This window comes from Microtus oregoni, unplaced genomic scaffold (assembly GCF_018167655.1).
Source record: "Microtus oregoni isolate MIOR12 unplaced genomic scaffold, Mior012 000009F_ref0000495, whole genome shotgun sequence".
Lineage (NCBI taxonomy): Eukaryota > Metazoa > Chordata > Mammalia > Rodentia > Cricetidae > Microtus > Microtus oregoni.
This window is the reverse complement of record NW_024543068.1, coordinates 53,023,330-53,037,500: the sequence shown is the minus strand read 5'-3', so window position 1 is coordinate 53,037,500 and position 14,171 is coordinate 53,023,330. Positions and strand designations below refer to the sequence as shown.

The following is a 14,171-nucleotide window of genomic DNA, read 5'->3' as shown; positions in this document are numbered from 1 at the left end:
TGTGGTGCAGAGACGCATATGCAGCCAAACACATATCCATACAAAATAATAAACAAACCAAAACCCAATTTGGCAGCCATTATGCTGATATCTGAAGGTTGAGCTAAAGGAGAGACTTGTCCGCCCACTAGGCAACAGGCTAACCTAGTTAAGCAGAGTTCCTGAGCTAGGGCAAATTCCTGAGAGCTGGCGTGTCATAGCGAATGACAGAACAGCTCCCATTCACAATTGGTTGGTGGTTTGCTTTCATGAGGACAAACTGTCCCAGGTGTCTTGCACCCTCTGAAGCGCGAATTCACAAGACAGACTCTGTTTCTTTGGGAAAGAAGTATTCTTACGCTTCCAGTCGAGCAGCTCCACTCCCGGAAGGTGGTAGATGATAGTCAGACGGTAGAGGTTATACTGGGATAAAGGGTTTTGGTACAGAGCTGCAAAGGAAGAATCCAAAATAAGAGGTCAGACTTCACAATGGTTCTTTGTTACCACCTATGAAGACAGAAGATGCAAGGCTTGTGGACAGGACAAGGATCATCCTTGGAAGACCTGTTGTGCAGCCCACAGTCTCATCACGTGGTTCCTTAGAGCCCCGTCCATTTCCCTCCTGGTTGTTTTCATTTGTTCAGAGTTTTCTGATTGCCACTGCCCATCACACACAGTGCTAGCTTGGCTCCGACCTGGCACAAAAGAGGAAACTTGGATTGTCCATAGGTAAGTTTGACAACGAAGAACTCGATGCTAGCTCCATGTAAGTCTTAGGCTGCTTTTCATAAAATGCCACTCGGAATTGTACTGGTCTAGGGAGTACTGGGTGGGGGCTGGGCAGAGATGGGCAGTGACACAGTACACTGGCCAACAGGCTTCTCCCTAAACCCTCACAGTTGCTGTGCTCTGGGATGCACAGACCAGCAGCACCGGGAGACCTCAGTGAGCAGAGCTGAACAGAAGTGGATGCTCGTATCATCTTGCTTCTGTTCGCAGTAGGGCTAAGGGATGGGCCATGAACCTGATTCTGCAGCACAGGGGTGGGGAGGGAGCGGTGGTGGGAACAGATCCTGGACATTGGTGGGAAAAAGAGGTGGTGGGAACAGGTCCTGGATAGTGCTGGGGAGGAAGAGGTGGTGGGAACAGGTCCTGGGCAATGGTGGGGAGGAAGAGGTGATGGGAGCAGGTCCTGGACAGTAGTTGGAGGAAGAGTAGGTGGGAACTTGTCCTATACAGTGCTGGGGAGGAAGAGGTGGTGAGAATAGGTCCTGCATAGTGCTGGGAAGGAAAAGGTGGTGGGAACAGGTCCTGGGCAGTGTTGGGGAGGGGGAGGTGGTGGGAACAGGTGCTGGAGAGAAAGCGGCAGTGGAAACAGCTCAGAAGATCCTGGTGCTTCTGATGTAATCATCCCTAAAGAATCAACACGGCGGGACTTTTAAAAATGCTTCAACTAGAAAATTTGAGTGTTTTATTTTCTGGTGACATATTTCATTTGTTCATCCTTCCATAATATTAAATGAGAATATTTAGACACATTGTGAAATGAAGTTTTTGTGTCTTCCATTGTGGCATCTTCAGACTGCTTCTGAAGAACACCTAAAGCAGGGGACCACTAGATGGCAGTAGAGCAAAGAGCTCCCGCTTCCACACAGCCGCGTCCCTCAACAAGACGTGGCTCCCTTACTCCCTTGCCAAACTTAAGAGCACTGCTCTTAGACTATTCATAAGACACGGAGGACTTTAACAAATGGACGATTGCATCAAACATCAGAGCCCATAAGAGATGATTAACATTTAGGATGTATAGTTTGCAACGTAAAGAAGACCGGAGAGGCACGTTTGAAAAACAACAAATGCACTAAAAATTGAAGATAAACAATACCCGGCTGTATTCTCTGTCAATAAAAGACATTGAGATGTGTGTTGTATCAACACAAGTTTTTCTGGCTAGTCAAATCTTTACACGAGCTCTAAAGGGAGCTGAAGTAAGCCATGGCAGAGACCTGCCACATGATGGATACATGTTAAATGAACAAGGGAAGATATGGGAAGACGAGTGAGTGGCCAAACAAACAGGTAAGTATTGGGAGAGGTGAGGGAAAAGACAGGAAAACTGGCTTAAAGTTTGCTCTTAAAGGAATGTAAAGCGGACCTGCGTGAAGTTGATCTGAAAGGACGGATGTGGAAAGGCGCACAGAGACCACCAACTAGCCTGACTGGGGTATCAGGGCTCCTCCTTCTCTGCTCCCCAGTGCTGGAATCACAAGCATGGACCACCACTGGGCACAGTTTCCATGGTTGCTAGGGAAAGGACGCAAGTCCTCCCATGCTTGTGAGAGGAGTGCTTGACTGTGCTGCTTCTAACTGCATCTAAATAAAGTCCCAGCCATGAGAGCAAAGCATGTGCTCCCTGTTCATCCTCTTAAGACAGAAACCCCCTGGGCAGAAAGGTGGCAAACCTAACAGTCACCCTAGCCTCTGAGGACATTTCCTGAGAAAAACAAGTCAAAAACAAAACAGATAATTGGGAAGACATTTCACCGTTATTCTTTGCTGTTTTTCTAGCTCTCGCATTTTAGAAGGAAGCAATCTTGCTTTTAGTTCCCTTCATCCCCACCTCCCACATCTACGCTAGTATGTATTAAATATTCTGGATTTATGCATTTTAGATGACTGGCCCTAAAATTACCATAAATTAAGTTTCTGAGATATGAAATCAGTTTCCTGTGTCTAAGTGTTCTGAAAGCCGTGTGTGATGTATGGGCGGGCACATTCCTGCAGCGGCTATGAAGCAAAATTGCTTACACTTTCGCTTTCAATAGGTTAATACTATTTAATCCACCTTTCCCTCTAGGCTACTTACGAAGCACACCTCAGTGGCGCCAGCACTGTCTTGCTTATCTTAATTTGGAAGACGGAGTCTAAGCAATTTACGTTTACCCACTAATATATCAAAATGTCTCCGCCACCGTGCTGCACCAACTTGAGTTAGATGAGTCACACGTGCGGAGATCCTTAATGAAAGATGACAGGAAGACACTGAGTGACAGAGTCATCTAAATAATTGGCTCCCATTGATTTAAAGAAAACAAAAAAACCCAACAACTTCTAAAGCAGAACTTAAAAGCCATCATGGAAACAGATCCAAATAGTCTTGTCATTTTGGTTGTGAGCCTAGGCCTTTAACAGCTGAGCCATCTCTCCAGCCCAAAGATCCAAACATTCTTAGAACACTTTAATAATAATAATAATAATAATAATAATAATAATGTGAACTGGGCTTCTAGCTGGGTGGCTACAATTCTACTATGATGCCCTGAGTTCAATCCTCAGCACGACACAAAGCGAGGTGTAGTGATATCCACCTGTAATCACAGGGGCAATCACAAGTTCAAGGTCATCCTTGGCTACTTTTGGAGTTAGATATCAACCTAGGCTACACGCAAGACCCCCTTTTCCCAAGGGGGAAAAAGCTGATGTAATCAACAAAGAAACAGCATATCTGTTTTAATAGATGAGCATAACCATGCGTGGGAATTAAAAACTCGTTCAGAACAGCACACCACAGAAGAAAGCTCAGCTTGCTAACTACGATCAGACAGCTAGGTTTTGAGGTCACACAAAGCCGAATCTCCGTCTCTCTTGGTAGCGCTATCTGCTTTTAACCAAATTTGTGAGCTACCACTCCGCACACTAAGAAAGGCAACCATCCTTGCTTCAGCAGGGAAACTGGGATAGAGCAGAGATGGGAAGGGGGAGAACATAACATCCCCTTCCTCACGGAAGCAGCTGGGGACAACCTAGGAGTTCTGTTTGCTTCATAGACTGTCTTGTTGGAAAGAGGTTGTCCACCACCCTCAAGGGCATTACAGAGAGACTCAGAGGAAGAGGCCTTGAGGTCCAGCATCCTTCATCAACAGCTGAGAAGAGAATGCTGAGGGTAGGAGCTGTGCAGACACAGAGCCCCTCCAGCAAGATGTGTGTTGTATCTGAAACTCCATTAGGAAGGTCAAGCCTATTATGAAATGCAAGTTGCTAAGTGGATTTAGTGTGATGTGTGCTTCCCCTATGTATGCTGTGAATATGTTCTACTACCATTGGTTAATAAAAGAAGCTGTGTTGGCCTACAGCAGGGCAGAATATAGCCAGACTGAAAGAGATAGAGAGAGTAGAGAGAGCTGGCAGAGTCAGAGAGACGCCATGTAGCCACCAAAGGAGACAGACACCCTGGGAACCTTACCAGTAAACCACAAACCTCATGATAACATACAAAATAATAGAAATGTGTTAACTCAAGATGTAAGAGTTAGTTAATAAGAATCCTGAGCTATAGGCCCAGCAGGGTTGTAATTAATATAGTTTCTGTGTGGTTATTTAGGGTCTGGGCGACTGGGAATGAACAAGCAGCCTCTGCCTACATTAGCAGAATGTAGAGAATCTGAGAGAGAAGAGCAAAGAGTAGGAACAAGGCAATGGGTTAAGAGCCTTATTGATATTTTTGCATTTACTGCTGTGTGCTGGTTAGTTTTATGACAACCTGACACCAGCTAGCACTATCTGAAAGCAGGAAACCTCAATTGAGAAAAATACGTCCATCAAATCAGGATGAAGACAAGCCTGTAGAGCATTTTCTTAATTAGTGATTGATGGGAGAGGTCCTAGACCATTGTGTGTGGGCCATTCCTGGGCTGGTGGTCCTGGGTTCTCTAAGAAAGCAGGCTGAGCAAGCCACGTGGAGCAAGCCAGCAAGCAACACCCCTCCATGGCCTCTGTACCAACTCTGCGCTGCCCTGTTTGAGTTCCTATCCTGACTTGCTTCAGTGATGGGCTGTGATGTGAAGTGTAAGCCAAAGCCTTTCCTTCCCAGCTTGCTTTTGGCCATGGTGTTTCATCAAAGAGCAGGCTGACAAAGGGGAGAAGACTCGTTCCTGGTACAGTGGACTGACACAAGAGGATTCCCTTTTGCAGAGTTTGGAGGGCAGAAGGGAAAGATGGAACTTCACAGGGAGGGCGTGGAAAGGTAGACCTCCTGCAGAGTGGAGGTGGGGCCCTGCCTGGCCTGGAAGACAGGAATTCCAGGCACCAGACCTCACACTCTGCTTCTGGCTGCAGGCCTCCCTGAAGCTCCCAGCCCTCTGTCTCCTGGGCAATTGTTGGTAATTTTTCTCATAAATGCCAGAGGAGGGTGCAGTGTTGAAATGGGTTGAAACCTTATCCCCAGGCTGTTTTCTCACCCTCGGAAGAACTTATGATTGAAGTAGAAACACTTTACATTTTTACATGGTTTTCTTACTTGAAAAGAGGAAAAATTGCAACATTTGAAATGCATAGTTTTCTCGTTTTAATGAGCTGAGTCCATTCTAAGATGGCAATGGGTCTACTGAGAAGCTACCGTGAGGACATCCGAACACAGATGTTAGCTGTCTGCTGAGTGTTCACCATTTCCTCACAGACTGTCTGCAACCAGAATAGGGCATGGGACCACAAGCTACCAAACATTTCCAGTCAGGTCAAGGAAATGACCCATGGCAGGTTCCTCAGGCGGGACATGTGACTGTAACCCAAATGATGTCATCAGGGTTTTGTAGAGGTGGTTTGAACTGTCTTGACAGGATGTTTTATTATCAGACCGGCCTCTAAAGAATGTGGGTATTTCATCCCTAACTCAAGCCTGACATGTGTGCACAGATGTACCCTTGACACCAGGACCTGGGTTCAATTTTAGGTTTATTCAGCTCTGAACCAAGCATCTTGGTTCAATGCATAGCCCTGTTTCCTATGAAGGCCAGCGGTACATACTGTCCTCTGGATGTTGTTTTATAGCACAGCCTTACTTAAGTGATTAATTTTACATGCAGCAAATTGTGCAAATAGCTCCTTCAAGAACCTTGTCTACAAGCTATATAATTGTAAACCCAACTGAAGCCCTGATCAGGTTTTTCTTCAACTTTGGGATCTGTTAATAAATGCAGAATCAGAGGGTGAATGAATGATTCCCTACACATCAGATAAATAAATTATAAACATTGAATGAATGAATCAATAAATGATTAATGAAACAAGGCTTGGATGTGTTTCTACACTAGTAATTTGGTAAATCTCTGAGCTTTGTATCTTCACCACAGAGGAGGGAATAATTCCAACCTCATCACAGAATTTCTGTGAAATTGAAATAGTATTGTAAGGAAACAGTTTCTTAACAGGAAGGGCACCAGAAATATTGCTATGCGATTATTGTTTGAAGCAGAGGTTCTATGGAATCCATTTACCGCTTAGCAGAATTTCTAGACTCTAAGCATCTTCTTTATTTTATTTATATCCTACACATACAATAATTTGGTTTTCTCGTCTCAAAGTAGCATCAACAACAAGAGGTTTTTCTTAAGAATTGCTTTGGAGAATCAGTTCAGTGTGGGAAGAGATTCTGGATGATAGCTAAGAGCCTACTTTATAGAAAAACAATGATAATGAGAGATCTGGGCCTAGCATACACCTTTAATTGTGGAAACATTTGCTTGACAGGGAGGGTTAGATAAATAGGCAGACCAATCCAAGACTGATGGAATACCAGAGTTTGGGGAAAATCCTAACGGCAGGTGATCTCAGCACACCTCTAGAGTAATTCCTGGCTCGCCAAGCACTCTTGTGTCTTTTTTAACTTTTCACTCTTTGCATTTTTAAAAGTCTGCTTTAGGTCCCTGAGTCATGTCTTTCTCAGCGCATGAGAGTTTTCTGGTCACAGCGAAAGGCTGCGGAAACTTTAGTTCCGCTCCGCCTTAGCCAGAGCCATCACGGTCAACACTAGGGTACACAGTTCTGAAAGACGAGGAAGAGAACACGCCTGTGTCTTGACAAGCGGAGGTCTCCAAGCCCAGGTCTGCAAACTTCATCGGTCACAAGGCTTTCCACCTGTATAGCCGGCATCATCTGCCTTGTCTTGTAGCTGTGTGCATGTTTACTATAGCAATACTTTTAGCACATTGAGAGGTGAGCTTCACCGATCAGTTTTGATCTGTTCCACTTCAGCAGTCAGGGTCTGGCTGGGCACCACTCAACAGATGTGAACAAAGGCTGTTTCTCAAATACGTGAAAGCAGCAATGATTTTTTTTTTGTTAATTTACTTTATTCAATAGACCTTATGCCACACATATTTACCTGCTCAATACACACAATTCACGCATAGTAAGTAATGCACTGAGCTGAACCACTTGTTGGCACAATCAATCTTAAATCATTTCTCAGCCCAGAGGAACACCATACCCCTTCTCTTTCACCCGTCACCCCGAATTCCCTCATCTCTCAGCCCTGAGACACAAACGCCTGTAGCCTCTGCCTGTGCAGATGTGCCCATTAGAGACAGCTCCTATAATGAAAATGGTGCTGCTGACTTCTGAGATCAAACCGCGAGGAGGCTAGGACATACATTGCTGTCTGCTAGGTCGTTTCATCTTTCACGACCCTACCGTTCTACTAATGATTATTTTCTATCTGTTGCTCATGTGTTAAAAGAAGAGCAAAATCTAGTCACGCTCTAGAGAATGGGTTAAGCCGTTCAACGGCAAACCTGCTTCTCTCGGCTGGCCTTCGGAAAGGAAACCCAGCATCGTGTGCTATCGCTGCCTTGACTTAAGGACGTAGAGAACAGCGTACTTAGGGTCTTTAGGTTCTGCATTCCCTTCAGCTCCTTCACCATAGCCTCAGTGTTTGTTAGCTCGTTGTGGTGCAACAGGAGAACATGCAAGGAAGGCAGGTTATGCAGGCCTAAAAAACAAAAGGTTTTTAGATGAATTTTTTATTGACAAGTATAAGAATCTCTTCATAGTAATTAGATGTTATAACTAAGCAAGAGAATACATTACAGCTGATAAAAAAGCGAATGCCTATCAATGATATCCTGAGTTATGATTAAGAGTACAATAAACACCTGACTGGGATGTGGGCTGTTGCATCATTTCTTGCTACTGTTGCTGTGTCAGCCATTTTTCTGTGGCAATGATTTTGATGGTTTGAATATTATGTTTGAGTTATACTCGTTCTCTTTGTTTTTGCAATGTGTGTACCTATACATGTAAGCCAGCGTTAGTTCAAATTATAATGCAAATCAAAGAATAATTTCTCATCCATTCAATGCACTCTTTTCAAATTGCTTAGCTGGGTGTAGAATGGGAAACCATATATGCATTTCATTTTTGTTCTCCTGAATGGTACATTTAAAATCATTTATAACATAAATGAAAGTGGGATGAATCTGTGTGATAATCAAAGTATGCTTAAATTGGAATAGTTTCTTCCTTACCAGTATAGGGGATTATCATGGGAGGGTTAAAATGTTTAACATTCTGGTTTCATGATTATTTCATAGCCAAGGGCTCTCCAGTAACCCACCATGTCTCCTGATCATGGCCTGTCATACACTTGTATACCTGGCTTGAAATTGTACAGGAACTTGACTGATAAAATCCCAGTCAATAAAATATTTTAAGACAATGTATAGTTTTTATATTTATTCTTACTCGTAAATGTTGCTATACTGAGGTTCCTCAGTAGCTAGTTTGTATCCTACTGTGCAGTAGAATAGTACTACTATAAAAAATACACCTCTTATGTTTTGAATAAGACATGTAATTTTGAACTAAAAAAGCAGTATAACATATTTTTAAAATATTAAATGTAAATCATTTAAAATAGATATCACATAATTTTAGTAGACATGATAAGAGATTTTTGTATGTTGTTAGCAATCATTACAGTTAAAAGTTATTTAGCTAAAAATTATTCAATCAAGAAAGCTTTGAGACATACCTTCTATGTCAAATATTGCATTGTTGTTTAGATACAGTTCTGTTAGACAATAGTTTCTAGTCAAAAATGCTATCCCATGTAGCTGAAAACGAAAAACAATATATATTATATGTGTAATCATAAGACACCATCAGTGTGGCTTTTAACAGCCACAACTACTGTGGCCCTTTTGCACTGGGCTCCAAGTTGTACCGGAACTCCTTTTGGTCATGGCTGTGTGAAAGAAAAGATGTTTTTAGGCAACTTAACAACAGAGCTCTCTGAGCATGCCTGGGCCAAACTGTCACTGGCCTTCAGAGCCGCTGTCACCTGGCTTAAGGTTCTTTTCCTAACAGTGTTTATCCAGTTGTTCCCTGGATGGTGTCACTGGACGTCCACACACCAAGCCCTCATCTGTTACTAGGAGCCGAGGACTCTCAAAGATAAAGCATAGCCACATCTCTATCCGTGGGGACCATGGTTTCTCTTGGCTTCCACATCCTTTCTTCCTGGTACATTACATTTCTGATCACAGGTCAGAATCAGATCCAGGCCAGCAAAACATACCAAACCATGCCATAGTGTGTTGACACAATTCTAGAGATTTTCTGAAATCATTCTCCGATTTTCCTGCATCCCCCAACTATTTTAGTTTTGCATTCTGGACATCTTTCCTGTTTCTCTGGACATCTCTCTCTGGTCCAGAGCTTGTTAGTAATGTTCTAATGCAAAATTTTTCTCTTGCACTGCTCTAGGGCACATCTCTTTTGCTGTTCCGATATCCTTTGCACCCACAGAAGCAAAGGCCTCGTGACCTACATGAAGGACGCAGCTCTGCTAAGGAGGGATGGTGCTAACAGCTCTGCAAGCCACAGCCACAGCTAGAGCACCGGGCACAGCGTGGCCCTCCTCCTTCCCTTCCTTTGTCCTTGGTTGTTTCCTCCTAGGCTTTATTTCCGTGCACATGAATGCATGTGTGGAGGAGGGAGGACAACTTGCAGAAGCTGCTTCTCTCCTTCCAGTGTGGGTCCTGGGAATTGAGCTCAGGTCATCAGGCTCGGTGACAGGAGCCTTTACCCTCTGAGCCACCTTTATAATCTCATTTGAATATGCTGATACACAGTAGAGCCCAGGACAGGGGAAGACACATTCTAAGAGTGGCAGATAATTAAATTGAAAAGCGTTTGCTTTACTGCTCCATGTGGGACTATCTCAGGAGTCTGGGCAGCTGGGAAATGAACAAGCAGCCTCTCACCAACAGTACTTTTGCAAGCCGCTGGGGAAAAGGAAGACCACTACAAATGGAAAACGAAGCAAGAAACGCTCTAGAACAGTGGTTCTAGAGACAGTGAAGTAATAAGAGCAGCGGGGCTGCGTCCCCAGCATCCCGGCTGCCTGCTCAGCTAGCTTATGCCCCGAAATAACAACACACAAACTGTATTCATTTAAACACTGCCTGGCCCATTCTCTTCTAGGTTAATTCTCACATATTAATTTAGCCCATTTATAATCATCTGTGTGTAGCACCCCAAAGTGCGCTTACCGGGGAGATTCTAGCCTAGTCCATCCTGGGTCCGAGCTTCATCCCGGGAGCAGGGCATGGCGTCTCTCTCAGGCGTCTGCTCCCGCGAGGAAAGCGATCGAGTCTCTGAGCTCACTTCCTCTTCCTCCCAGCATTTTGTTCTGTTTACTCCTCCCACCTATCCTCTAACCAATAAAATGGGCCAGGGCAGTGCCTTTATTAGCCAATGACCTTCCTCCATCATTTCCCCTTTTTCGGTTTAAACAAAAAAAAAAGGATTTAACATAGCAAAATTACATATAACAAAACAGTTATCAAGTAAAAGTTACAATAATCTTTATCATAACTAAGGAAAACTATAACTATAACTAACTATTCTTAACTCCATCAAAGACTCCAGAAAGATACAATACTACCTAAGCAAACAAGAAAAAAGCAACTTTTAAAACTCTAGAAATGACAGAGACATCTCGCTGCCTGGACAGTCACCCAAAGTTCTTTTGTACCGTTGGGGCATCCATCTTCAGCCTTCAGGCCCATGGTATCCAGCAGACATTTCCATAAAGCAGGAAAATTCAAAGTCAGTTCAGTCACTATCTGTTGTGTCCTGCAGAATGCCTCGCAGACTCTTTCATGAATCAGGAACCCCGAAAGATCATCTCACCTTTAGGCAAGTTCAGTAGTCCTCTCTCTGCGGGTTCTCTGTGTCCAGTTTATGCAATAGTCCAGGCAAGAGCAGTTTCTTGCCCAAATGGCTATCAAACTCCATAACGAGCCTCTTCGATGCCCATCTTCCTCTTGAAGTCGATTGGTGCTGCCAGGAGCAGAGTGTCTCATTGTCATGAAAAGTCCTCAGTTATTAAAACATTAAATGTCCTATTCTGTAACCTTTGAAAGACATGAAGAATGTCTATCTAAAATATATCTCTATATATCTAGAAAATCTAACTAACATGACTACAAGCTTTACTATTATCGATGATTATCCATCAACAACCTATATTTCTTAATTATACAGTACATATTTAAATGACTACACAATCACAATACCTTAATCAAAATCAGAAACACTTATACATATAACAAAATTGACCTTAAATCTCTATCAATAAAGCAAAATCTATACTAATGCAAATTATTCATATCTATATCATATCCCCCTTTAAATGTAAAAGAATGTTTATAAACCATATTTGGGAATATGGGCGCAGTTATTTCTCTCCAAACTGCTTCCTGCTGAATGGGGGCGTTGTTAATTAGGTCTTTCATGGTATAACCTGTGTGCTAGTTTCATCTCAGTTGGCAGTTGAGCGAAGCAATTTTCTGAAGGTGTTCACACCAACCCTTCAGGAGGGCGTGGTCTATCATACCATATCGGGATAAATGCAATCCACAAGGTCTGATCCTCTGTGAAAACAAAAGAAAATCTCTTTTCCAAAGTATCATATCCTTAGATCCAAATTCTGAATTCATACCCTCATGATATCCGTTCTGGTTCCACTTGGCAGCCCATATAATGAAATGTCTCTCTGTACTTAGCTCCTTCACAATCAAAAATTTTAAAGAAAACACAATGTACATAATCCAGACTCTCTGTGAATTTTCCATTTTTATGTGGCTTATTTTTCTTTATTTCTTTTAATCTCTTAACTATCTGTACTCTGTCTCTTTAAAGACTTTACTTTTACTTTTTTAAACCATTAACTTTATTCTCTATATTCTTTTTCTTCTCTCTCCCAAGCCTACGTACATTCATCCACAGTGTGACTCATTTAGTGGTCTGAATCTGTCCTATTGTGAATCTGCAATTTTTTACTATCCAGGGGCACTTTTGATTTGCGCCTTTAAATCACTAGGCGCTTTAGAATCTAAGCTGTGACATTCCTAGGTTAACTTTTTGCTTTTTGAGCGTATATCTTTGACCTGGAATATCTCTGTAGACCAGGCTGTCTTTGAACTCTCAGAGATCCGCCTGTCTCTGCCTCTCTCAGGCAGTGGGATTAAAGGTGTTTGCTACTACACCTTGAACTCACAGAGATCTGTTTGTCTCTGCCTTCTAGGCACTGGGATTAAAGGCGTGTGCTACCACACACAACAACTCTCTTCCTTTTTTTTTTTAACTTTAAGAACTTTAAATTTTAGTCTGCATATATTTTTAACACACTTCAAACCATTTAGAAATTTTCTTTGTCTTTGAAGCTCTCTTTACTGTATATCTCTCTTTTTCTGACCACACGAGCCTTAAAATTACTGAGCAATATGGGTAGGATTAAAGGCGTGGCTTTGCCAGCTAGATCCAGTCCATTCCTTAGCTTTCCAGCCTCATGGCTGAGGTACTGGCTGTAGCCACGTTTACTGCGACAACTCTATGGCATTTCAAGGTTCCTGCCAGCAAGCGAGCTTCAGCAGCCTTTGCTTGCAAACGGCACGAACCGCCTGCGTAAAAGAGTCAAAGTTTGCCCTGGCAGGACAGCCCAGAAAGCTGGCATTTTTAAACGGCGCAGCTTTTTTCCTGCTACGGCTGAAAACCCGAAAAGCATGCGTTCAGCTTTTTGTCAACACCATTTAAGTGTTTCGTGGCAGGACCTCTTAATGAGCTGCAGGGTTCTGTAGCTAAAGCTGAGTCAGGAAGCCTCTCTCAGATGAGGCGCCCGCTTGCCTCTAGCAAGCAGAGCAGACCCGAGAACACAACGAGTCTAGTTGCCATCAAACAAATCGTAGCACTTTACTCCAAATGCTCTATTCAAAAGCTCTGTCTCCCGCAGGAGCCAGACAGAGATCGCAATGGCGGCACAGCCCCGGGAAGTCGCGCTTTAAAATGACACAGCGTTTTTTCTGCTACTGTTGCCGAATCAGGAAATCTCTCTACAGCATGCCACCAACAAACAGCAAAAATCTGTGTTAAACTCTCTTTCCCTTATTTTTAAGCCTTCTCAGGTTTTTTAAGTGGGTTTAGTCCATCACGTGGGGCGCCATATGAAGTAATAAGAGCAGCGGGGCTGCGTCCCCAGCATCCCGGCTGCCTGCTCAGCTAGCTTATGCCCCGAAATAACAACACACAAACTGTATTCATTTAAACACTGCCTGGCCCATTCTCTTCTAGGTTAATTCTCACATATTAATTTAGCCCATTTATAATCATCTGTGTGTAGCACCCCAAGGTGCGCTTACCGGGGAGATTCTAGCCTAGTCCATCCTGGGTCCGAGCTTCATCCCGGGAGCAGGGCATGGCGTCTCTCTCAGGCGTCTGCTCCTGCGAGGAAAGCGATCGAGTCTCTGAGCTCACTTCCTCTTCCTCCCAGCATTTTGTTCTGTTTACTCCTCCCACCTATCCTCTAACCAATAAAATGGGCCAGGGCAGTGCCTTTATTAGCCAATGACCTTCCTCCATCAAGACAGGGTGCTACATCTTTGCTACTGTCGGCCATTCAGAGCAGATAATTCTCGGCTTGTTCTTGCATGGAGCCACCTGGACACAGAGTACACACAGTAGCATTCCTAGCCATAACTAGTAGATACCAATAGCACACACTTAGCAATGTGATAATAAAACCTCTCTAAAACAACGTCAAAGATCTCAAGTGGGGAAATAAACAGCTTAGAGTTGAGGGCTGATGACTTAGGGGCATGGAGATGAAAGAAATAGAATATGGGGCTGGAGAGACAGGTCCATAGTAGTTAAGAGCACTAAGTGCTCTTGCAGAGGATCTGGGTTTGGTTCCCAGCACCTACGCAGTGGCTCACGACTGCTTGTAAATCCAATTCCATAGGATCTGATGCCCTCTTCAGATATTTGTAAGTTGATGCACACATGTGGTGTATGCACTGAGACACAAACGTGCACATGAAATAAAACATCTTTCAAAAGAGGACACTCATTGTTTA

The 14,171-nt window shown here is 43.4% G+C and overlaps 1 protein-coding gene across 1 annotated transcript in view; it reads right to left on the bottom strand.

Annotated features, from left to right (window-relative positions):
- The window catches only part of Lrrc72 (leucine rich repeat containing 72), a 46,242-nt gene that overhangs the window by 6,202 nt on the left and 25,869 nt on the right, over positions 1–14,171 (bottom strand). Inside the window, exons 5-7 of the mRNA XM_041658013.1 lie at positions 8,786–8,867; positions 7,634–7,744; positions 339–428 (exon numbers count right to left, since the gene is read on the bottom strand). Coding sequence (XP_041513947.1) covers positions 339–428; positions 7,634–7,744; positions 8,786–8,867 — 283 coding nt within the window. The remainder of the gene's footprint in view (positions 1–338; positions 429–7,633; positions 7,745–8,785; positions 8,868–14,171) is intronic.